General features: G+C 38.9%; 1 protein-coding gene across 3 annotated transcripts in view; it reads left to right on the top strand.

The window, feature by feature from the left end:
• The window catches only part of ca14 (carbonic anhydrase XIV), a 33,666-nt gene extending 7,631 nt beyond the window's left edge, over positions 1-26,035 (top strand). For 2 of the 3 annotated variants that reach the window (XM_051865328.1, XM_051865327.1), the window contains 8 exons: positions 3,587-3,682; positions 3,789-3,855; positions 4,008-4,165; positions 11,305-11,431; positions 15,330-15,353; positions 15,534-15,618; positions 21,596-21,649; positions 25,611-26,035. In XM_051865328.1, the coding sequence (XP_051721288.1) occupies positions 3,587-3,682; positions 3,789-3,855; positions 4,008-4,165; positions 11,305-11,431; positions 15,330-15,353; positions 15,534-15,618; positions 21,596-21,649; positions 25,611-25,710 (711 nt within the window). In that variant the 3' untranslated portion in view covers positions 25,711-26,035. The remainder of the gene's footprint in view (positions 1-3,586; positions 3,683-3,788; positions 3,856-4,007; positions 4,166-11,304; positions 11,432-15,329; positions 15,354-15,533; positions 15,619-21,595; positions 21,650-25,610) is intronic. The other variant, XM_051865329.1, reaches the window with a different exon arrangement.
• Positions 26,036-26,466: the final 431 nt, after the last annotated feature.

Here is a 26,466-nt window from a genome sequence, read left to right as displayed (position 1 = left end):
GTGACATCACTACATACTACCGTATGTAATGTGCACATATGTGAATTTTATATAAGCATGGAATATCTACATTTGCCAAAATGTGCAGTACATAACAGACCACACTGCATGGAGTACAGTTTACCAAAATGCAATGCAATCAAGTTTACTGTCCATTTCCAGTGTGAACCTGAAATAATATCAGCTGTGATTTTTAACATCCTTTTCATTATGTAATCAACCCATCAGTTTTTTTTAATCAAATTTAGGCTACGTCCACACGAAGCCAGAGCTTACCCAATCCGATCTTTTTTTTTTTTCCTCGTCTCAAGAAATATCTGTCTCAAAAAATAGCGGTTTCACCTTCCGATAACGCCGGATCCATGTGGACGAAATACCTATCCGATACAAAATTTGTGCGTTTTCACAGAAACGCATCTCCGTGTGGACGGGGCCTTAGATGAAAAGAATCATAACAACCATTCTTACAAGATAACTAGTATGTTCCATTCTGAGCTATTGGTAGAAGATAAAAAAAAGCTCTTAGATCAATCAGCCTGGAATTTACTTGGCTTCGCATGTACTTAAACACTTCTTATGCCAAAATACAATGAACAAACAAAACGTATTTTGGATAACACTGATTTACTAACATTTAAGTTAAGATAATTTATTAAATAAAGAAGCCTTAGAATAATACCAGCAGTTGTGTACTACAGTATTTAAAGCTAAAAGCTTCATTCTAATTGTTTTTAAAAGGCTGCCTCTAGTGTACGTCATGTAGTGTACTGTTTAGTTTCAGTTTGATTGGATTTTCAGTTTGTTTTCATCTGTCACATGTTCCTTTGTTCTGTTTCCCGCCACTCGTCTGTCTCCCCGGTTATAATTGTTATTAGTTCATATGCGTCAGGTGTGTGTTAGTCATTATCCTCATTATGTCCACTACTTAAGTTGTACCTTCACCTTCAGTCTCAGTCCGATCTACGTTATGTTGTGTTTACCCTGCCTGTTTGGATATTTAAAATTAAACTTGTATCTTGATCAGTTCGTCTCTCTTCATCTTCCTGCATTAACACAACTGTTACAAAAAGAAGCAGGTGGAGTGTAAAACAAGATTTTGATTATATTCAGCTCTTATTGTAGATTTTCTGGGATATGGATCAGCAACTAGTACCGGTTCTCCACAGGCCCTGGAGGACGTGTAGAAGTGGTCGTTTAACCATTCCCATCTATGTCTGCAGTAAGATAAAGCAATATGCAAGAGATACATAAAGGAAGAAAGGTTGAAAGTAGGACATTCAGTAGGCAAATTTATAGATTATGAGTAGTGAGCATATTTAAAACAGTGTATTTATATATACTGTTTATATATTTATAATGTGGGTGAAACTGAGAGATGGGGACACCAGTTTTATTAAAGTAAGATAAAAGACACTTCACTCAAAAAAAAAAAAAAAAAACTGAGCACACCAACACAACGTCAATGAAGTCAAGTCACCTTTATTTATATAGCACTTTATACAATACAGATACAGTACAATAATAGGAAAATGATTTAATGATGCAAACAGTTAATTTAGGCTATACAGCAGCTCTAAAAGAAAAACAGTGTCGTTGTTCAGCTGAAGTCAGTTCAGTATTGATTCAGTGTTGGAAATCATCAATTATTAAATTAGATCATTTAATCTCTAAGCAGTTCTGCAGAAAAACAGTGATGTCGTCATCCATCTCAGATCAGATCTCATCCAATAGTCAGTGCAGTCAAATCAATAATATTGTTGAATATTAAGTGTCCCCAACTTAGCAAGCCAGAGGCGACAGTGGCAAGGAACCAAAACTCCATCAGGTGACAGAATGGAGAAAAAACTTTGGGAGAAACCAGGCTCAGACGGAGGGCCAGTTCTCCTCTGGCCAATGAACGAAAATCAGAAATCATATTCGTAGCATTCAAATATTTCATCCAGTTCATTTTTGCTTGAAGATCAGATTCCTCACACCAGTATGGAGACAAAGCTGGTCATAGGTCTGTGCAGAGGACTGGTTCTTGTGGTCTTTGCTGGGGATATGTGCCACGGCGGTTGTGTCGATGAGGCCTGTGTAAGGGGAATGTCTAGTTGACAGGATCTATGCTGACTTTCAGGGCTGCGTTGAGACTAATATTAGCGTAGATACAATTCTTCTTACAATGTAACAAGTACATCAGGTGTTATGGGATGTGTTCCTGGTTCCGTTTGACCTAATTTATGCAGCCTAACAATCCTTTAATGGATGTGAATTATAGAAATGTGATAATGTGTTATGTGTATGCCAGGTTAAAGAGATGTGTTTTTAGTCTAGACTGAAACTGACAGAGTGTGTCGGCTCCCGAACAAGGCTAGGAAGACTGTTCCAGAGTTTGGGGGCTAAATAGGTATAGGATCTACTGCCTGCAGAAACACTAATAGAGCGATACAACCACGTAACTGTATAGCAGTCTCAGTACTATGATACGGTCTAAGTCTTGACTGGAAATCCCCGCAGATACCATGAAATGACAACACCATACAATGAACACAGGAAACATAAAGGACTATATACACACAAAGGGGTTAATAGACTAACAAAGCACAGGTGCAAACAATCAGGGATATAACAAGGGAAACTGAAAACATGAACAAATACAAAATAAAAGAGCACAGACAAGCAGAACATGATACTTAATGGCCCTTAATGGGCAAAACACGTGGGAGGTGACAATGGACAAGGCCAAGACCATGAGGTGGAAGTGGGCCTTGAGACCATAGGGTCACCGGCAGAGTAGGGGACCACAAAGGTGCCAGCAAAGCAGGAGACCACCAGGGTGGCACAGGCAGAGCAGAAGACAACCAGGGCAATGTAGTCGGAGCAGGAGACCACCAGAGTGCTGCAGGAAACCACAAGAGTGCCTACCTAGGGTTTGGGGCTTGCCCTCCTTTTCCAGACTAACAGGTTAGGGACAGCTTTCCTGAGCTAAAGGCCGGGAAAGACTTGATCGGTGACCTTAGGTCAACGCGCCTTTGTGGATGCCCGTGTTGGGCAAGATCACAGACCCCAGCCTTTCTGAAAGAGAGGGGTGGGCTGCATTGCTTAATCACAACATATTAGTCATATAAGCGACAATTCCTAAAAATACACAACTGAACTGCTGTCATCCAAAATGCCATACAACAAAACTGATGACAACATCATGTTTTACCACGAGTAGATAAGATATTGATGCTGGTCGCTGAAACATTAACTCCTAATCACAGATAACTCAATATAGCATGGGCCAAAAAAATAATTTCCTGAAGAAGAGAAATCTAAGGGAGTGATGGTATGGGCACTTCCTTATGAGACACTGGTGACGCAGTGCCTCAAGGGGCAGTATCAGCACCATCATTCAATAAATTGGAGTGTTTTTATATAGTCTTTATACTGTATAGAAACACTCCACTGTATAGAAACACTCCACTCCGTCACACCTGGGGGTGTTCCTATAGTGTCAGCTACTGATGCAACGTTGAGTGAATCTATGAAAGAAAACATGTCTTCTGTAAGATGCCTATTTATATTATAACCCAAACACACACTCTCTTTTTTCTCTCAGCTCCATATTGTCCATTACAATGCAGAGGTTTATGCTAATATGTCACAAGCTAAGACCCAAGAGAACGGCCTGGCTGTGTTAGGGATCCTAATTGAGGTGAGTTCTCTTTAATCTAACCCTATATTCAAGTAATTTTTTTTTATTTTATTTTTCTATAAATTACCAATCAAACTTCATTTCATTCAGTTGTTTGCTTTTTCAGGCAGGCGAAGAGATTAATCAGGCATATGGTAGTATTCTCAACTATCTGGGCCGCATCAGATATGCAGGCATGTGTTTGTGTGCATGTGTGTGTATGTCTACTGTATATGTGTGTGATTACCATGCTTCAGCCTCTTGGGTTACTTTGTAAATCAACATACAAGACATACAATTTCATTAAAATGTTTACAACTTTTAATACTTGTTTGATTTATTTCAGGCCAAAAGGTGGCTATCCCTGCATTTGATATACAGGCACTGCTGCCTGACAACCTCAGCCAATATTTCCGCTACAATGGCTCACTCACTACTCCACCCTGCCACCAGAGTGTCCTCTGGACCATCTTCAATGAAAGGGTGAAAATCTCTCATTCACAGGTACAGAAGGACTGTGTTAAAGCTCAAGCAATGCTAACTTTTTGTATTCATTAGTTCAGTCATGACAATTCGTGAGATAAACTGTCATATTACTGGATATGACAGTAGTGGCCTTTGTGTAATATATCTTCTTAGGCTGCTGCTGCAAAGCAAGTAGAAAGACATCCAAAGAAATGCTGCGGCTATCATGTAAAAAATGTTATTAATAATTAGTCATAAATAAATCCTATTTAAATTAGGCAGGTGGTGCTGGGGAGGAGGGGGACAAGAAAACTCTGATAGCAAGTTTGATTTTGCCTAGAGAACCAAATAAGTCAGAACTGCTACAGCCAGTGCACAAGAGAATACTGGCACCTTTTTTTTCTATTTCAAGCACTGGAGGTAGCATGCAAGTTAACTGGCTTACAGTGTATATATAAAGAACCCTTTAGAATTAGACATATAGAGTTTCATGATTGAACTTTAAGTCATTTACATAGTTGACAATTTCTCTTCTCTTCTCTTCTCTTTTGTTCTTCTTAGGTGTAAAATGCTTCATTTTGTGTAATTAGTTTTTGATTTAGAGTTAGTTGTTTTAGCATTAATTGGCGAGTGTGAGAATGGCGTCACTCCCAGATGAGCATGCGCCATCTCTTTAACTCTGCCATAGAGTTAGGTGCGCGCCGGAGCAGGTAGTTATGGTGGTGAGTGTGCTTTTGGCGGTGGGAGAACAACTCAGTTGTGAAAATATATACCTTCGGTAACAAGGATGAACAAAGCGGTAGTTGTCCACTTATCCAGAATGGAGTGGTGATGAATTAAGGAATGATTAATTTAATAATAACACCCGAGGTGGTAATGAGTGGCCGTTACACCTTGGGTGTGCATTATTTTTTAAGAATTCAATGGCCCGGAGTCAATTATTCCGCTTATTATTATTAACTATGGTTACCACACCTCAAGACACTGTTTCGATGGTGTATTTCAAGACATTTGTCAGGTTTTTGTCCTTAAAACATTCTTGTGTGTGGGACTAATTTCTAACGCATCTCATCCCAAGCCTCCACTGCTAATTCCAAAACGTCATTTCAGAACTAGTAATGGAGGCTTGAGCCTTGATAGCAGAATAATACAGTTGATACAGTTATTAACGCACTTAAGATAGAGAGAGAGAGAGAGAGAGAGAGAGAGAGAGAGAGAGAATGAGCATATGTGAATTAGCCTACCTGAGTGTCTGTGCCTCTCTCACGGCAGCACTGTCTCTACTAATATCGAAACGAAACTATAAGTATATCTACCTCAACAATCGCACAGTTATTACCTCGCTAGTGAGTCATTTTACTGACAAAACGTTTCTGTGCGAGTGTGTGTCCATACTATACAGTACATGTGTACGTTTGAAAGAGAGAGAGAGTAGGCGCTTTCAGGACACAATAAAACGTATTTTGTGGCAAAAACCATGACACTAATTTGTCGTTTTCATCCTATTTGCTTGCCCGGTGTCATTGTGGGTTTTGTTTCTTTTGCGGTTATAGGCTGTAAGGACCTTTTGAAATAACTGAAATCATTTGGCGAAGTGATATGGAACTGTAATGTGGTCAAGACTTGCCTAGAACTACTTTAGTCATGCGTTTCCCTGAAAATAATTGCACACTGTACTGATTGGTCACCCAGTCAGATTCGAGCATTCAACAGTAGTATAATGGAAGTTTTTGTCCATTCTTTCCTTTAGCTACGTTAACATGTAAGGTAATTATCTCAAATGTGCTGTCGTTTATCCCAGATAAAGTTATCAAGAGAGAACTCATTAGATTCAGAAGAATCACTAGCCCAATAAAAGTCATATCACTGGGTTGTAAAAGTTTGGAACTAAAACATGTTGTGTTGTTTTGATGACGTTTTCATGTTTTTAAAAGAGCCAACTCTGGATATATTGTTTCAGGTCTTGGATGAAGGTAAGTCATTTATAGGTTTATACTTCTACAGCTGGATTGAAATGTTTTGAATAGAGGTCAACCGATAGTGGATTTTACCTATAACAATAACTAGGTTGGACCGCACTTGGGGATACTGAATAAAAACAAACATAACACTCATAGTACTGAACTTTTTTACAAAAACAAACAAACAAAAAAAAAACTGTACAGAACCATGAAAATGTACTGTACTTTTTAAATTAAATAAATAGACTATATTGACAGACTATTTTAAAGCCATAGAAAGACAAACATTTTTCTGAAAATGCACAATATTGCAGCCTAGGGTGAAGTCATTATGTACATTAACAATGATTTGGGACAAATATTATGTAATTTAATGGAAAACTGTGAGTGGCTCTCTGTGGCGTGGCAGGATTTTGAACAGCCTACTGAGTTGACCGTCTTTGTGTCCGCACTCAAAATGTGTTTAAATTTTAAAAAAATGAAATAGGATGTTATTCTGATTTATTTATATGGTTCTGTCAGCTGCATGAACATAACAATTTGCTTTCTCACGTCACTAGCTTTAAATATTTGGGTCAGACTTTTTGTGTATTTTTGTCACGTTGTTTTAACCGCCTGAGGTACTTAGCGTCCTCTCAGCCTTGACAGCAAACATACTGCTGTTCTTTCTCTACTAATAGAGCATCTAGTCAATAAATTAATTACTTTATAATGATATGAAATGATTTAGTGTAGTGTACTGATACTGTTTCGTTTTCTATGTTTTAAATCGCATCTGAAGTGTCCTGCTCAGTGCAGCGTACAGTCCCCCGTGTCAAAACAAACTCCACGAGGCGTCAGTAATTTCGCTTCTAGAGGCCGCTCTCGTAACGTGTAATGACAGTGGACCTTTGTCAGCCACTCCAACAATGGACACAACCCTGAAAAACTACCGGTATGGATTTTTTCCAAAAACTGAATGTGCCAATTAATCTTCAAAACCGATCAATTGGTCGACCTCTAGTTTTTAATGTGGTGACATTGATCATAAACAGTTTGCTTGTCCTCATAAAGCTCAAGTGAACACTGGTGAGGAGGACAATGCTGGAGAGAATACTCACATTGATCGAACAGAAACAGTAACTGAACAGGCCATAGCTGAAGTACATGAGAGTGATAATGAAGAAATTGAGACTGTAGATGTACAAGATATTATTGATGAGAATGTTTTGAGTTCTGAGATTGCAAGTACAAATGGAGTTGGGATTCTTAAGTATGAGAAAATGCAAAATACTGTGGTAGGCCTTTTAGAGGATGAAAATAAAGTAAAAATGAGGGATAAAGATACACTCAGATCTCTCAAATGTCAGGTGTTTCTGAAACAGGGTCTCAGATGGAAAATAGCCATCTTTATTGTTTCTGGGAGATAAATGATTTTTTTGAATGAGACATTTGGAAGAATGGTATAAGATATTTTTTTCCAGACACTGAAAGATTTGTGAAATAGGTGGTCAGATTGCAGCGTACTGTTGGAACTGAATGAAAAAAAAAGAGGTTTTGATTGAGGAAAATGCTTACAAAACTAAGAAAGTGTAAAGGCTCATCTTCAAACAAATAGGAAAATGAGTCAGATGCACTGGGTGTTTTTTCTCTCCTATCTTTTTCTGCTCTTTGCTGTCTCTTTCTCTTTTATTATTAATATGGGGCTTATAGAATAGGCTCTTATAATATTTCACGGCATGATAAATATGTTTGTATAGTTATGGCTGGAGACTGGAACTGTACTGAAGATTTTAAGGTTGATGAGAATGGTGAAGAACCTAATTTTCAATAGGGATGGGCAGATCGATATGAAGTATCGATATATCGATACTGACATTGAGTAATGAATTTATTGATACTCAAATTAAAATAACGAAACTAAGGTGTGTGTTTTTTTTTTTTACCAGTTATTTTGTTTATTTAACAAAAAATGTAATGCATACAATACTGTATGCATTGAATTGTACAAATAACCTATGTTAGCGAATAATTTATAGTAGAAGTGTTTTCCTGCTCATCTGAACACGCAAATGCTGCAAGTCAGAACCAATCAATCACAGAGAGCGTTCGCTCACTGCCGACACTACATTCAAACAGGGCTGCATTTAGTATCTTAAGAAACCATTGATGCTTTTGGGAAACGCAGCCCAGAACAATGTTTAACAGAAGACAGAAAAATATAATAATATTATTATTAGTTATTTCACAATAAACAAAATGAAATAATAGCCTACATAGTTTGTGCAATTACATTTATTTAAATTGAACGTTAAAAGTTCATATTGATGTTCTGTCAGAATACAAATGTTTAATTTTATGGGTGCAACAGCCTGTCACTGGCAGTCCCTTATGAAAACGAACCATTACTACAGTGACCATAGTTCAGCTAGGCATATAGTAGGCTTATTTGTAGATTTCCCATGGTTTACCAGGTAAACATTTTAACCATGTGTAAACAAAAATATAATCTAATAAACTGCAATTAAGGCATATTGAATGTTAAAATGCCTTTCAAATATAATGTTAGGTGGGTATCAAAAGCCATTTTACTCTTAGTAATTCAATAACTGAATAAATGTTAAAATCTATAAGTTCATATTAGAGGTATCGTATCGGTATCGATATCGGCGATATTGGCCTTGAAAGTATCGGTACTGTATCGAAAACAAAATAAGTGGTATCGCCCATCCCTAATTTTCAGTCAGGTTTAGTACTTTCTAAGGTGATTCAAGAACATGATTTGAGTGATGTCTGGAGAAATAGGAATAAAGGAAAAAACCGTATACATGGATCAAAGTAGGTAATAATGAAGTTAGGGGGCTAGATTGGACAGGTTTTATATAATCAAGTCTTTTAATAATAGTTTTTAGTAATAGAGCTGCTATCATTCCTAGTGGTTTCTCTGACCACCATATGGTAACTAACAGTGCTTGAAATGGGCCGGTACATGTCGGTACAAAGTATTTTTACCTTTAGAGTACCGCCAGTTTTCCTTGCGTACCAGCACTTCCGACATGTTGCACGCACGGAAGCCCACCGCGCCCTCCATCCCTCAGGAACGCGTTTTGAAGAGAGCATCGGAAGTACCAGCACTTTTATTTTTCCACTTCAAGCACTGGTATTTATCTATTGATATAAATAAAAAATGACTTTTAGATCACATTATTAATGGGAATTTAATTTAAAAAAAACATATTGGAGATTACAAAAACAATTATGAGACTAAAAGTCAATGGTGGGAGGTTGAAAAGGTGCATACTAGAATTTTCTGTAAAAATTATGAGTCTCAAATATCACTTAAAATTAGAGATACAGTTCAAAATTTGCAATGTGAAATGGGAGAAATGTAAAAGATGTTGCTGGACAATAAAGAAGGGATTATTTATAGTGTTGAATTAAGTACGAAGAAGCTAAAATTGAAACATCTATTGCAAGAACAAGTTAAAAAATGCTTTAATAAGGTCACATTTTTGCTCAATTAAGGATAGGGATGCTCCTAGCACTTACTTCTTTAAATTGGAGAGAAATCTGGTGCAACATAATCCTATGCTTTAAGGAGATTGGACAATTATGGACAATCCAAACAATATGTGAAAACTTGCAGTTGATTTTTATTCTGGACAGTGTGATGAGGAGAATGTCTCAGACCATTTTCAAGATATTCCTAAGTTGCAACCTAAACAGAAAGAAACTTTGGATTGTGACATTTCTTTAAGAGAGCTCAAGGTTGCAGTTAAACAACTCTCACTGGGACATTCACCTGGGATTGATGGAATAACTGCAGATTTCTATCATCATTTCTGGAACATTTTGGGACATTTGGAAGATTTTTGTGAAATAACAAAAGAGTGTTTTGAAAATGGTTATTTTCCAAGTAGCTGTCTACAGGCAGTATTATCCCTGTTACCTAAAAAAGGGGATTTAGGATTTTTGAAGAATTGGAGATCCGTTTCTCGTATGTACGGATTACACAATTTTGGCCAAATGTTTAACGAACATGTTGAAATGCTATCTGGACACAGTTATTTATAGTGATCAGACTTATTGTGTGCCTGAATGATCTATTATGGCTAATCTTTTTCCTTTAAGAGATGCTATAGATTTGAGTTTTAAAGAAAATGTTAACATAGGATTTTTATCAATATATCAAGAAAAAGCCTTTGATAGGGTGGACCATGGATATCTATACAAAGTTTTGTGCTTTTGGTTTTGGTGATAAGTTTATTTCTTGAGTAAAACTGTCAGATGTTTCTGTATAAGTGAAGGTGGGAGGAGGGTTGAGTGCCTCGATTTCTTTAAAAAAGAGGAATTAGGGAAGGGTGCCCACTCTCTGGTCAATTATATATCATTGCCATTGAACTATTATTAAGAAGAATGAGAAGAAATCTTAAAGGGTTTTCTTAATGGGAATCCTGAGATATAGACACTTAAAGAAATAATGTGTTAAAACTGTTCATAAGGAGGTGCTAAAAGAGCGGCAACCATTGAGGTGGACAAGGTGGTTTGGATTGAATTTTTTGAGAGATCATTGGAGCTCACTGTAAGTCTCCGCTAGAGATGCGAACTGCAGATCAGCAATGGAGAATTATTAATGGGGCAATGGCTACAAACAGACATGTGGCTCACTTAGTAATTTCTGTGGTAAAGAAGAGAGCAGAACGCCTATTTTTGTATTGTATGCTTTTAGAAGAGCTTTTTAGACTGTTAACAGAATGGTTTAAAGGTTTAGGTGAAGACTTCTCTGAATGTGTTTTTATAAAGTATAAAGTGAAGTATAAAGTCTCAAAAAAGTTAATATTGTGTCTTTTATGTTTTGGGTGTTGCGAAAATTTTGGAAAACAAATTATTGGGCATAGGTAGAGTGAATCCTGAAGAGATGATGAAAGGTTTAATTGCAAGCAGATTGAACCATGAATTTGGTGGGAGATTTGATAACCTTTAGAGAAAAATGGTGTACAGGAAGAAATGTTATGTAGTATATATGAAGAACAACTTGTAGTGAATTTTTAACTTGGTTGTTTTAAAGAATTAAGTATGGGTTGAATGAAGGTTTGTTTATATTTATTTACATTATTGAGAAAGTAATATAATTGTAATGAATTGTTTTTATATTAAAGATGTTAAACCTCTCTTCTCTTCTCTTCTCTTCTCTTCTCTTCTCTTCTCTTCTCTTCTTTTCTCTTCTCTTCAAACTAGCTAATGAAATTAGAGACAGTGTTGTACTCCAGCAAGGCAGAAGAAGCAGAGCCCATGGTTCTCCAGGATAACTACCGTGCCACCCAGCCACTTAACCACAGAACTGTCCTGTCCTCTTTCATTCCTGGTAGGAGAAAAAGAGAAAGAATGAAAGAGGGAGGGGGAGAGAGAATAGGGTTGGGGGTGGGGGATTATGTAGCTGTGCTCTTTGTTTATATGATGGCTGATTAGTTTTTCAAAATCGCCTGTGAACACAGAGTTTATTGTAATCATGTGAACCTGTGTGCATGTGTGCCTGAGTGGGAAGAGCAGGACAAAGCAGTAATAAGAGCCAGAAAATATGATAGTACTTGAGGAAATAATTTAGGATTTTTTCAAATGTTTCCAATATAAATAACATTATTACATGGTAAATTATCAACACCTGGAAGCACAGGTTTAAAGGAATAGCTCATCAACATATTTTGTCATAATTTACTCACCCTCATAATTCAAAACCTGCAAGACTTTCTTTCATCAATGCTAAAGAATTTTTGAAGACTCTGTATGCAACTCTTATACCATACAACAAGTGTTCATGGCAATCACGTCTGTCAAGCTCCAAAAAGACAGTATTAAAAAAATAGTCTATATGACTTCTGTGGTTCTCTGTAACTAGCTTTGTTGAGGGAACAGAAATTTGCTAATAATTGAAAATATTCCCCTATGCCGAATCTCTAAAATCTCACTATTTGTCATGGTCATGTTTAGTTTAGTTTCATTGTCTTGTTCTGTTTAGTTTCTAATCAAGGATTTGTTTGGTCGCATTTACATTACTGTTACTGTTACTGTTCACTGTTATGTTCCGTTAGTTTGACCCAGTTTTCCCCATTCTGTTTTATTAGTCATTGCTTTCACCTGTGTCTAGTTAATTACCTTGTTAAGTTCCCTTTGTTTGTCACGTGTTTTCCTTCACTCCTTGTCTGTTCTCGTTCATGTTGATGTGCTTCATGTATTCCTGCCTGTTTTGTCATTAAATACTATACTACGTATTCTCCGTCGTCCTTGTTCCTTGCTACACAGCCATACTTTAATAGAAGAACGGACCAAGACAGTTTTGCGGCGTTTTCTTTTCTTTTTGCTTTTTTTTCTTTCCTGTCACCATGGACCCAGCAGTAACCCTTTTATGCCTGGAGCAGAAAGACCGCTCCCTGGAAGAACACACAAGGGACTTTTTGGAGTTGGCGTGCCAAACACACTTTCCCGACCGCTCCCTGGGAGGCGTGCCTGAGACCGCTCGCTTAGGCTGGAATGGTAAAACACGCAGAGCGATCGGTCTCAGGCACGCCTCCCAGGGAGCGGTCCTCGGAAGGAGTTCGCCGCATTCGTGGAGTGGGTGCTGGTGAGTAACAACTCGCCATTCACCATCGGCCCTGCGGAGGAGGACTTCGCCACCAGCCCCAGTCCACTGCCACCAGCGAGCGAGGCAACGGAGATGTTGTTAGAGCCCACCGCAGACTGTGGAGACCGGCTACCAGCGAGAGACGAGCCCGTGCCGAGGATAAGGACGGAGCCTTTCATCGCCTTGGAGCCCGGACCGCTGACAGGTTCTGACCAGGTGCGCAAGCCAGCAACACCAGTCGTCGCTGAGGGAGTGATTGTGGAGCTCGAGGGCTGGGAGGAAAGCCCCGCCCACACCACCAACGCTGTAAATGTGAGTTTGTTGAGCTCTGGACATTATTTAGAAGAGTTGAAGGATTTGTTTGAGGTTGATCTAATAGACTTTTTTGGAGAGGTGTTTCCCGATTCCCCTGTATCTCCAGCGCCCCCTGTATCTCCAGATTCTCCTGTTTCTCCAGCGCCTGTTTCTCCAGTGTCTCTCGTGTTTCCTGAGTTACCGCCCAGCCTCCCTCTCCCGCCTCCTCGTCCAACCAGTTCCTCGTCCCCACCATCGCTGCTGTCCTTCAGCCCTTCATCTTCATTATGCTAGATGCCTACGGTCTTCTGTCCACCAGCTCCATCCCACACAGAGGGTCCCCTGTCTCCACCTCAAGCCTCTGTGCCCCCTGCTCCACCTCGGACAGTCGACACTCCGGTTCCACCGTGGCTCCTCCCTCCCTCGGCTCCACTGGACACCATCGGCCATACGGTTTCTCCGGGCTCCCTCGTCTTTCCGGCTCCGCCTTGGTCAGTCGTCCACCTGCCTGCACCTACGGTGCCGTCTGGCTCCTCCTTCCCTCCAGCTCCGCCTACATCCTCGGTCCCACCGGCTCAACCTCTGTCCTCTGGACGTCCGGTTCCTCCTCGGATGCTCGTCGCCATGGTTCCACCTCGGTCTCCTGTACCATCAGCTGCGCGTGGGCTCTTTGGCTCATCGGCTACATCAGGGTCTCCATCACGAGCCATGTGTCCGTTGGTCGTCCCCAGGGTGGTGTCTACCACCACGTTGACACCACCACGGCTCCTCCCACTTGCGACTCCACCCTGGGGCCTCGTCATGGTTGGTCTCTGGACCAACATCTGGCTCCTCCTGCTCCAGGTTTCCCCTTGGCTCCTCCCACCCTCCACTCCCCCATGGACTATTTCTTTGGACTCTTTTTCATTTTGCCGCCCCTCTTCTCCTCGCCCTCCTCCAGAGCCCCCACCCCCTCCCTCCTCAGCTGGACTTCTACGGCGCAAGGACGCGCCTTCCCGAGAGGGGGGCGATATGTTACATGTTCACTGTTATGTTCCGTTAGTTTGATCCAGTTTTCCCCATTCTGTTTTATTAGTCATTGCTTTCAACTGTGTCTAGTTAATTACCTTGTTAAGTTCCCTTTGTTTGTCACGTGTATATATACCCTGTGTTTTCCTCCACTCCTTGTCCGTTCTCATTCATGTTGATGTGCTTCGTGTATTCCTGCCTGTTTTGTCATTAAATAGTATACTACGTATTCTCTGTCATCCTTGTTCCTTGCTACACAGCCATACTGTAACAATTACATGGATCAAGTGACCAAATTCCATTTTTTTCATGTGGCACAGATTGGTTATGACACACGAACATGAATGAAGCAGGAAAAAAGCACACTGATTCCGATATTCTCAGATCGATTTCAGGCCTCATTCATATGTGGAAATAAATCTGATATGAATCGGATACGTGCATTTGCGTCTGCCATGGAAGTGGACAGATGCGAGTCGAACACACCATAAATCTACAGTGGTTAGGTGGTACAGTGGCCACGTGGTACAGGTTTGTAGCTCTCAGAAATTAACGAGTTTACACATTGTAATTGCAAGTTCTACAAGCATATGAAGGCTCTTTACAGTTCAGAATCATTATGGTAATTATGACATGATGTGAATGCAGCATTAGTAATTGTATTTGCCTGAGTTCTTGTTCATTGTTGGTTGTCATGGTTTCTGATTAGTTAACACATGATCCCTGTTCCGTTTATTATCATTCCTTGTGTATTTAAGCCCTCAGTTATCCTCAGTTCATGGTCTCATGTTAACCTTATGTCTAGTGTGCTATCGCTCTCTGTGATTATTAAACATTGTATCTCTTCGTTCTTTCTGCATCACTCATCTCTTTGTTAGATATACTATACAGAAACCTGTGACTCTATTCTGCATATGTGTACTAGAGTGCCACATTCTGCTATAGCACATGCAGGAACCTATACCATTTGTTTTCAACAATGTCAAACTACGTGAAATTATACGTGAACTTACAACTTAAATTTCACTTTGTTTCACACACAAAACTGTTATATGAATTAAGAAGACTTGGAATTTACATACTGATTCTTGAGTCTTTTCCTTTTGAAACCTGACATACTATGAACAGTCTTTGCATAGAAAAGAGCAACTTAAAGATTCTTCAAAAATTTGGCATTTTGTGTTCCACCAAAATAACAGCATACCATTTTGTTATAACATATGGATGAGTAAATGATGACAGAATAGGTTTGTCATTGAAAAGATATGAATGTTTCTTTAAAAATTAGCATTGTGCTTAAGCTGTATCTGATTCTTCTTTGTTTCACTGTTCCTCTCTCCAGTCTCAGTTAAAATTTATACTGCAGGTGAGAAACATTTTATATTAATTATTATATTAACTATTTTATTGTCTAAATATTCAGTATTATTTGTTAAACTGTTGTTTTTATCTTTTCAATCAGCTCTCTTAGAAAATATATTTATGCCAAATTTTGCTCAATTATTACAGTTCTGTTGAGAAATGTAACATTTTGTCTCTGTCTCAGGTGAAATCACAGCGATTGTGATGGGGTCTCTGTGCGGATGTATAGGTCTGGCAGTTATTATCTACTTCACTGTGAAAACCATTCGGTAAGAATTTCTAACAATCCACATATGTCTTGTGACCTGGTTAGAGACGTTATATATTTTTTACAACTGTATGGTCTGAGCATAATTCCTCAAATAACTTTCTGCTTTTTAATGTTATCTTAAATTCAGTTTACTGTTCATAATTGCATTTAAGTTACTAAACAACAAGATTATTGATTATTGGGGGGCTCTTGCAGGACTTGAGACCCTGGGGTTGACTCCGTGTCCAGACTATAAAATTGAAAAATGTGTGTGGAGAGGACAAAAAGGTCCAAAAGGGTTGTATCTAGTCTCTTATTGAGTCATGGATGTGTTTTGGACACACAGTTTAAATACATTTGTGTATTGCCATGATTGGTCAAATAATTAGCCAATTTAATTCGTCATTACTGCAAATAAGTAATTCTGATACATGCAATGACTATCCATTATGAAATGTAAGCATTTTTATCTTTATGTATACAATAATAATCTTGTAAACATTGCAATCCTTTTATTTGTAATATTTGGCATGTTTGTGTGCTGCTGCGCATCCCTGTGTGTGTAACAAGCAGAGTGTATGCACATTTTGCACCCACCTATAGGCGCATATTACTGACGTGCCCTTTAAATAACAAAAAAATAAATAAAATAAAATACAGCACCACTGACTTTAGACCAGGTTTTTGTTGGTCAGTGGTGTGAGGGTGAACCAGAGGGGACAGTGGTTCCCTCTTTACGTCCCTGGAGGGATGATTTAGAAGATGGAATCCTCTGCTTTTGAGCCAGAACTGGAATGGCCTCATGTGCAGAAAGCCTAGTGGAATGACATTGGCTGCTGCCGCCATGAGAACTAACAGTCTCTGAACCTGTAAGACTGAAAGCTCCTGACTGAGCCTGATATGTTTCATAGCATTTAGGATCGATTCTACACGTGCAGGAGACAAATGTGCCTGCACTGTGGTCGAATCCCATATCACTCCCATAAAAGTGGTTCTCTGAACTGGAGAATGCAAACTCTTCTTGGAGTTCAATCTCAGCCCTAACTTTATGTGGGCGAGCACAACATCTCGATTCTCAATCAATTCCTCCTATTGAGCCAGTATCAGCCAATCATCTATGTAAATTAGTACACGGATGCTCTGGAGTCGCAAAGGTGCCAGAGCAGCATATATGCATTTGGTGAATGTGCACGGAGATAAGGCTAGGCCGAAAGGAAGAACTCAATATTGGTACGCTTTGCCCCTGACAAAAAGAACCAGAGAAAATTGCTGTTTTGTTTTTTTTCTATGTGAAAGTAAGCTTCCTTTAGATCTATCATCATAAACCAGTCCTTGAACTGGATTTGAGACTTAACTTGAGGTTCAGCATCTTGAACCTACTTCTCCGAAGAGTACTGTTCAGGCCCCTTAGATCTAAAATCGGATGCAACACAGCAAAATCCCCAGAGTTAAATCAACTCTGCTCAGAGAACATGTGGTCCCTCTCTACATAGAGTTAAAATAACACTGAAGCAGAGTGAAAGGGATAGTTCATCCAAAAATGAAAATTCTGTCATTTACTCATCCTCAGGTTGTTCCAAACCTGTACAGATTTCTTTGTTCTGCTGAACACAAAGGAAGATATTTTGAAGAATGTGGGAAACTGAACTGTTTTGGGGCACCATTGACTTACATAGTATTTTTTTTCTACTATGGAAGTCAATGGTGCCCCAAAGCAGCCTAGTTACAAACTTTCTTCAAAATATCTTCATTTGTGTTCAACAGACCAAAGAAATTTATACAGGTTTGGAACAACTTGAGGGTGAGTGAATGATGACAGAATTTTCATTTTTGGGTGAACTATCCCTTTAAAGTTAATGAGATAATATGCTGTTTGTGGAGTTGTTTAATCAGATATTGAGAGATTTAATGTCTTTTGTCTTCAGTTGAGGCTGTGGCTGGAAGTCAGTTTGTAGTTCTTGTGTTTCTCTTCAGTGATTCTGCTTGTTAACAGCAGGTGTTCATCACTAATGCTCAAACATCACTTAATCACTTAATTATCTCATTAACTTTAACTCTGCTTCAGTGTTACTTTAACACTATATAGAGAGGGACCATATGTACTCTGAGCAGAGTTGATTTAACTCTGGGGATTTTGCTGTGAATCCCTTGTCCTATTTGGGCACAATAAAGAATTGACTGTAGAACCCTGAATCTCTCTCTGATAGAGGTACTTTTTCGCTAAGAGAGACTGCACTTCTTTCTTGAAAAGAAAAGATTCCTGATGTACCACCGTATCTACGACATCATTAAACAGAAGGCAAACTGAATCCTGTAGCCTTTTCGTACAGTAGTCATAACCCACTGAGAGACATTCGGCAGGACTGAGAGTCCGTTTGGCGCCTCCACCCCCCGAATCATGATTAGTGGCGGGGGAAGTGGAGATAAGTTGGACACACAGTGTTGTGGTTTGCATGGATCTTTCTCGGGAGGGGACGCCCTCGGGGCCAGGGCCCATGAGGGTCAGGACTTTTTCTTATACAGTACATCCTAGAGGAGATAGATCTAAGATCCTGTCTCCCCTTGGGTGGCTGTGCCTGAATGCGCTTCCTGGTCCCCCTATCTTTGTGGTTGGATATGGGTGGGCACGCTGGCCTTTTGCTTCTCTTTCTTTTCACTAGGCCCTGGACTGGAGCGGCTGGTGGACGGTGCTGGCTCCTAGATATGGCGAGGGATTAATTCGATGATGCACGTGAGGGGGAGAGATAGACCGCAAGCATCTTTTTCACCCTCGGCACTGCCCCGTACCCGTGCTATGTATGTTGAGGCCTGCATGTGTATGAACTCGCACCTAGTACGGATTCCTCCAAAATCTCAACACCTCAGTGTGGAGGTCAGGGAAGAATGGGAGATAGCAGGGGAGGTTGCTCTCAGCCAGATGTTAAGTATCATCATCGAGCTTAGACCAAGTGATCTGTATCTTTTTATCAGGCCACACCAAACTCAACTTGGCCACAGCAAGAGTTACAACCTTGAACTGCTGCTTCAAGGACTGCTCTGCTGAAGCACCCGCTTGACTGTCTGCATCCAACTCCTCAGAATCAAACCTCATTCTGGTCTGAAGAATTCGCAGAGTGAGCTTCAAGATCCAAAATGGGGTTCTCAGAGTCAGTGGAGATGGCAAGAAAAAAGGACTCGATCGCCCATCTCAGGTTCCGTCTTAACCAACTCAACCTGCAAGCCCTATGACAGAAGTCACCAAGCCACCTCGGCTGCCGCAGGTGCTAAGCCACAGGGTGCAGGGGCTTGGCTGTCATCTCTCTGAAAGAGAGCCAAGCAGGATTGGAGCTTGTGGATGTTAAACCTCTCACAGTGAAATGCAGTCAGCCCCCTAAAGGACTGACTCCTCACCCATTCAAAAGGCACACATTGTGTGAGTCGCCACTCATCTCCCAAAATATATTACAGGCACGGAGTCACACATCTCCTGAACTTAGAGCATGACATGTTGGAAACTAACTCCTGACTTATGACAGACAAATCACACATTCAACAGCAAACATGCGCTTAAACATGCGGCTTCTGAAGTCAAGTCAAGTCAAATCAAATCACCTTAATTAGTGTTTTATACAATACAGATTGTTTTAAAGCAGCTTTACAGTTATAACAGGAAAATGATTCAATGATGCAAACCGTTCATTTCAGCTGTACAGCAGTCAGTTTAGTGTTGATTCAGTTCTGTTGTAAAGATCATCAGTTATTAAATTAGTTCATTTCATCTATAAATCAGTTCTGCAGAAAAACAGTGATGTCGTCATCCGGCTTAGTACAGTTCTCATCCAATAGTGTCAGTGCAGTCAAATCAATAATATTGTTGCATATTAAATGTCCCCAACTAGACAACCCAGAGGCTACAGTGGCAAGGAACCCAAACTGAATCAGGTTACAGAATTTAGAAAAAAACCTTGGGAGAAACCAGCCCCAGCTGGGTGTGGGGGGGTTGGGGGTTTTCCTCTTGCCAGTGAACGAACACAGTGTGATTATGATTCAGGCTGCATCACTAGTCAGAAATCAGATTGTAGATCGGTAGCATTCAAATGTTTAATCCAGTTCCTTTTGCTTTAAGATCGGATTAATTTGAAGATAAAACTGACGACACACTGGTCTGAGGTCTATTTATGGTTTCAGTGATGTACTACGCAACATTGCTACGTCATCACGTTCAGCCAATCGTGGATTGCCGTGTGTAAACACGTGCTGTAAACACATGCTTCCCATAGTGTCAAGCCATGATGCGGCATTGAGTTCCACTCGAAAGGGAACTCAACATTGTATCAAAGCTATTGTTATCTTGGTTCTTAAAGGGTTAGTTCACCCAAAAATGAAAATAATGTCATTTATTACTCACCCTCGTGTCGTTCTACACCCGTAAGACCTTCGTTCATCTTCGGAACCCAAATTAAGATATTGTTGATGAAATCCAATGGCTCAGTGAGGCCTCTCTTGAGAGCAAAGCCATTGGAACTCTCAAGATCCATAAAGGTACTAAAAACATATTTGAAACAGTTCATGTGAGTTCAGTGGTTCTATCTTAATATTATAAAGTGACAATAATACTTTTTGTGAACCAAAAAAACAAAATAACGACTTTTTAACAATATCTAGTGATGGGCCGATTTCAAAACACTGCTTCATGAAGCTTCTTAGCTTTATGAATCTTTTGTTTCAAATTAGTGATTCGGATCTCCTATCAAACGGCTAAACTGCTCACGTGACTTTGGCGCTCTGATCCACTGATTTGATTCTGAAAGCTCTGAAGCATTTAAATACAAGCTAGTTAAGTTACAATAATCCACAGAGAACAATATGCCCAAATACAGTTTACATACCACCGTTAAACATTCAGCCTAAAGCACCTTGCAACTGTTAGTAATAATATTTGTAATTAAATTAATTAAAAATTGATACAACAATTGCCCAATATTAAAGGGTTAGTTCACTCAAAAACCAAAATAATGTCATTTATTACTCACCCTCATGCCGTTCCACACCTGTAAGACCTTCGTTAATCTTCGGAACACAAATTAAGATATTTTTTATTAAATCCGATGGCTCAGTGAGGCCTGCATAGCCAGCAATGACATTTCTTCTCTCAAGATCCATTAATGTACTAAAAACATATTTAAATCAGTTCATGTGAGTACAGTGGTTTAATATTGATATTATAAAGCGATAAGAATATTTTTTGTGCACCAAAAAAAAAAGCAATCAGAGAATGTCTAATCAGAGGTTCGGAGCAGCAAAGTCACATGATTTCAGCAGTTTGCCGGTTTGACACGCGATCCGAATCATGATTCGACACAAAAGATTCATAACGCTCCAAAGCTTCCTGAAGCAGTGTTTTGAAATCGGCCATCACTATATGTCGTTATTTTGTTTTTTTGGCGCACCAAAAATATTCTCGTTGCTTTATAATATTAATATTGAGCCACTGTACTCACTTGAACTGATTTAAATATGTTTTTAGTACATTAATGGTTCTTGAGAGAGGAAATGTCATTGCTGGCTATGCAGGCCTCGCTGAGCCATCGGATTTATCCAAAAATATCTGATTTAAATATGTTTTTAGTACATTAATGGTTCTTGAGAGAGGAAATGTCATTGCTGGCTATGCAGGCCTCGCTGAGCCATCGGATTTATCCAAAAATATCTTTATTTGTGTTCCGAAGATGAACGAAGGTCTTACGGGTGTGGAACGGCATGAGGGTGAGTAATAAATGGCATTATTTTTATTTTTTGGTGAAGTAACCCTTTAACATTTACTGCTAATATTGTGATAAAAAATGGTCCCACAGCTGATTGGGAATTAATTAATTAAAAACTGACGTAATTATTAGAACATAGTTTGTCTTGTCTGTTTTCATCTTTAGCGTTAATATTCTTTGATCATGTTTGTCTGTGATTACTTTGGTGGATTGTAATCGGTGATATGATTGTTTCTCCTCATAACATGACAGCTTAACGTCGAGCTGGGATGTCCTTCCAAGTATCCGACCTGCTCCTCAGCCCAGGTCAACTTTTTTAATAACCTTTGATTCATGACCTCTAACCTCTAACCCCTAACCTCAGTAACCTCTAAAATCAACCCTACAATGTTAAATTACTTAAATCACTTTTAAAAGTCAGGAAATATATTATTGCTCATGAAAAAAGGACAGCTGACCAAAACCATACATTTTTTTTAATTATTTATTACATTGAGTACATATCGATATAATATGGTAAACAGAAGCTCACCCATACTTGACATGTGAGAACAAGCTGCGTTGGTTCTTGTGGAAGCTCAGACTTGCTTGGCTGACATGTAAGAACCTTATAAGTTCTCACGCATCAAGCAAGTGCATTTGAGCGTCCATTTAACACAATTTATGAGCTCAATGTACTGTACGTGCATACATGTATGGGTAACACTTTACAATACGGGTGCACTAATATGCATTAATTCATGCTTAACTAATGCACAGATAATCATGTTTTAATGTATGACTCATGAAGAACTAAACCATTAATTAATGATTACTGCATGAGCAACTAATAAAGTTTCTATATAATTAATAGATTAAGTAATATATAAAATGTTATTAAATGTGTTATAATGTATTAATTCCTTAATAACACATTTTATTAACTAAAAGTGTAAGTTAATGTGTTAACTACCACAATGGGTTGAAGCCATGTACTTCAACTTCCAGTTGTCTGCTTTAATTAATCATTAACTAATGATTTGAAAATGTATTATTATGCTATGACTTTACTTGTTGAGGCACATGACTATTAACTAATTGTTAAGTAATATGTAATTAATGGGTTTTGACAGTTGCACATGCAGTGAGTGTAATGACAGAGAATGTGTTTGAAGGATGGGTAAGTTAGAGCGCACAAATATCAGCACACCAGAATCTGAACTACAGATTGATGTTGCACTGTGTTTAAACTGGATGCGACCATTATCGAGTCATGCCGCAACAGCTGTTTACACTGGACATGACAGACCATTGCAAGTCCATTTGTCCTTCATAACAGAAGTGACGTTTTGTTGTGTTGTGTTGCGTCGTGCCGCATCCAGTGTAGTATCACTATCACTGATTATAATGGGTTCTAATCTCTTTGTCCGGTCTTGACACGGTGTTACAAGATAGAGGTGCCCGGCCACATGTTCTCAGTGTTCCGCCTTTGAATCCTAGACCTCAAGCTTAACCTGGCACGTTCCTGTGCCATGAACAACAAGGTTCTGGATGCAGCAGTTCATGTAGATACAGTGGGGATCGAAAGTTTGGGCACCCCAGGTAAAAATTTGTATTAATGTGCATAAAGAAGCCAAGAAAAGATGGAAAAATCTCCAAAAGGCATCAAATTACAGATTAGACATTCTTATAATATGTCAAAAAAGTTAGATTTTATTTCCATCATTTACACTTTCAAAATAACAGAAAACAAAAAAATGGCATCTGCAAAAGTTTGGGCACCCTGCAGAGTTAATACCTTGTACTGCCCCCTTTGGCAAGTATCACAGCTTGTAAACGCTTTTTGTAGCCAGCCAAGAGTCTTTCAATTCTTGTTTGAGGTATCTTCGCCCATTCTTCCTTACAAAAGTCTTCCAGTTCTTTGAGATTTCTGGGCTGTCTGTCACGCACTGCTCTTTTAAGGTCTATCCATAGATTTTCAATTATGTTGAGGTCAGGAGATTGTGAAGGCCATGGCAAAACCTTCAGTTTACGCCTCTTGATGTAATCCACTGTGGATTTTAAGGTGTGTTTAGGATCATTGTCCATTTGTAGAAGCCATCCTCTCTTTAACTTCAGCTTTTTCACAGATGGCATCAAGTTAGCATCCAAAATTTGCTGAAATTTTATTGAATCCATTTTTCCTTCTACTCGTGAAATGTTCCCTGTGCCACTGGCTGCAATACAACCCCAAAGCATGATTGATCCACCCCCATGCTTAACAGTTGGACAGAGGTTCTTTTCATTAAATTCTGTGCCTTTTCTTCTCCAAACGTACCTTTGCTCATTCCGGCCAAAAAGTTCTATTTTAACCTCATCGGTCCACAGAACTTGTTTCCAGAATGCATCAGGCTTGTCTATATGTTCATTTGCAAACTTCAAACGCTGATTTTTATGGTGAGGACGTAGAAGAGGTTTTCTTCTGATGACTCTTCCATGAAGACCATATTTGTACAAGTATCTCTTTATGGTGGAATAGTGTACCACAACTCCAGTGTCTGCCAGATCTTTCTGGAGGGATCGTGCAGTCAAACATGGGTTTTGACTTGCTTTTCTCACAATCCTGCAAGCTGTTCTGTCTGATATTTTTCTTGGTCTTCCAGATCTTGCTTTAACTTCCACTGTTCCTGATGACTGCCATTTCTTAATTAAATTCCGAACAGAGGATATTGGCATCTGAAAACGCTTTGCTATCTTCTTATAGCCTTCTCCTGCTTTGTGAGTGTCAACTATTTTCAGTTTCAGTTTTCTAGACAACTGCTTAGAAGAACCCATGGTGCTGATTGTTTGGGCAAGGTCAGATGAGTCTGGGCATTTAAAACCTTTGAGATTGACATCACCTGGTCTTTCCAGACGATGATTGAGAACAATCCATGACATTGTCAAGTCTCAGCTTTCCAAAGGGGGCGGTGCATGCTATAAACTCTGCAGGGTGCCCAAACTTTTGCAGACGCCATTTTTTTGTTTTCTGTTATTTTGAAAGTGTAAATGATGGAAATAAAATCTAATTTTTTTGACATATTATAAGAATGTCTAATCTGTAATTTGATGCCTTTTGGAGATTTTTCCATCTTTTCTTGGCTTCTTTATGCACATTAATACAAATTTTTACCTGGGGTACCCAAACTTTCGATCCCCACTGTAGCTGGAAATCAAAATCCATGGCTTAGTGCAGATGTCAAAACCATAATGACATATTACTTAACAATTAGTTAATAGTCATGTGCCTCAACAAATAAAGTCATAACATAATGATACATTTGCAAATCATTAGTTAATGATTAATTAAAGCAGACAACTGGAAGTTGAAGTACATGGCTTCAAACCATTGTGGTAATTAACACATTAACTTACACTTTTAGTTAATAAAATATGTTATTAAGGAATTAATACATTATGACACATTTAATTAATAACAATTCATATATTAATTAATCTATTAATCATATAGAAACTTTATTAGTTGCTGATGCAGTAATCATTAATTAATGGTTTAGTTCTTCATGAGTCATACATTAAAACATGATTATCTGTGCATTAGTTAAGCATGAATTAATGCATTTTAGTGCACCCGTATTGTAAAGCGTTAGGGTAGGGGACGTGTGCAGTGCATCTGAGGAAAATTGAATCATCAGCATAATTCACTCTGTACGCTCAGCTCACACTTGAACCTGGAATATTTTTTCTAATTTTTTTTTTTTTTGCACTAATCACTTGGTCCACACTAGGGTGGCAACACCGGCCCATATTGTTGTTTTAGTGTCCAAATGGAGTATAACACAAACTGGTTCACAAACTTTCTGGAGTGTTACTTACCTTTAATTTGAAGGGAGCATTGAGACTTTTTTTGCCCCTTTCTTATAATACTCCTGTATCAACCTAATTGTTTGCTACACTAATCCATTAGGTTTTCACTATATATATCGCATATATCCTTTAGTCAAGCTACCTTTACACATGTGACCCATTTCCCAGTGCATGTAGTTTAAATTCTTCATGAATACATTACCTCGCTCTACTTGAATAGAAAACATTATCTAGTCTTGTAATTTTTTACCTAATGTGTTGTATATCCAAGAGATTAAAATAATATGAAATATGCTGTTTATAAATTAAATGTAATTTGTATTGCATTGTGCATTAGGCTTTGGAGCAATACCAACCCCAGCTGTTTCAGAAAGCAATAGCAATAGCAATATAGTCTCAGTTTACTTTCAAATTACTTCTTCTTCTTTTTTTCCCCCACCAGAACACAAAATGTGGCAAAAGAACACAAACAGGATATGGCTTTAAAGATTACTTCTAACCCAAGAAAACCAGAGGAAGATGCCCCTCAGCCTGAATCTTGATTCTTAATCTTCTATGTGTATCTTGGCCTTTTTGTCTTGTGAAAGTGCATGAGAAAATATATACTTTTAACTGTGTCTACAACTATCTTCTTCTCATTTCTTAGTAAATGGTCATTTTAAATCCTTTTTCTTAATTTGCACCTTTTTCTCTGTTATATCATGGTTCAGGTTAGGGATTCTGTATGGCTCTCACAGTGTGTGGTTTTGTTGAGATACTTAATCACTTTTGCATTCTCTTCACCAGTTAGCCTTTATTAAAATGACCTCTTATGACTGTGAATTTCACCTGTAAATACTATAAATAAATGAGATTACTGAAATTCTATCATGATTGCCCCCTGTGGGAAATGTTGTGATTCTACTACTTTAGGCAGATACAAGCTGACTCTTGTATGTGTTGGATGACATGTAAACACTGTGAATCACTAAAAAGGATACTCTTTAACCATTTAATTAGCACTGATCAAGTGGGTTAGGACAGCTCACTCTCCCTGAGCAAGTCACAATAAGCTGGGAAATTGCAGCAGCAGTAGCAACACCGGCAGGTACTTGGCTCTGAGATCCTAATACAAATAAAGCAAGTGTAGCAGCAAGTTAAAATGGCAAGAGGTGACTATAATCATCTTCTAAACATTCAGTGGGTATTGAACATATAGAAAGTGACCTCAAATTCCAATGTACTCTGTTCATTGAGAGGTTACCACTACGCTCTGTTTCTGTTTAGTTTCTGTGTTCCTGTTTTACTTAGTTCCCTAG

The sequence above is a fragment of the Ctenopharyngodon idella genome, chromosome 16 (genome assembly GCF_019924925.1).
Source record: "Ctenopharyngodon idella isolate HZGC_01 chromosome 16, HZGC01, whole genome shotgun sequence".
Taxonomy (NCBI): Eukaryota; Metazoa; Chordata; class Actinopteri; order Cypriniformes; family Xenocyprididae; genus Ctenopharyngodon; species Ctenopharyngodon idella.
The sequence above is the reverse complement of the archived record's forward strand: the minus strand, read 5'-3'. Positions and strand labels throughout refer to the sequence as shown.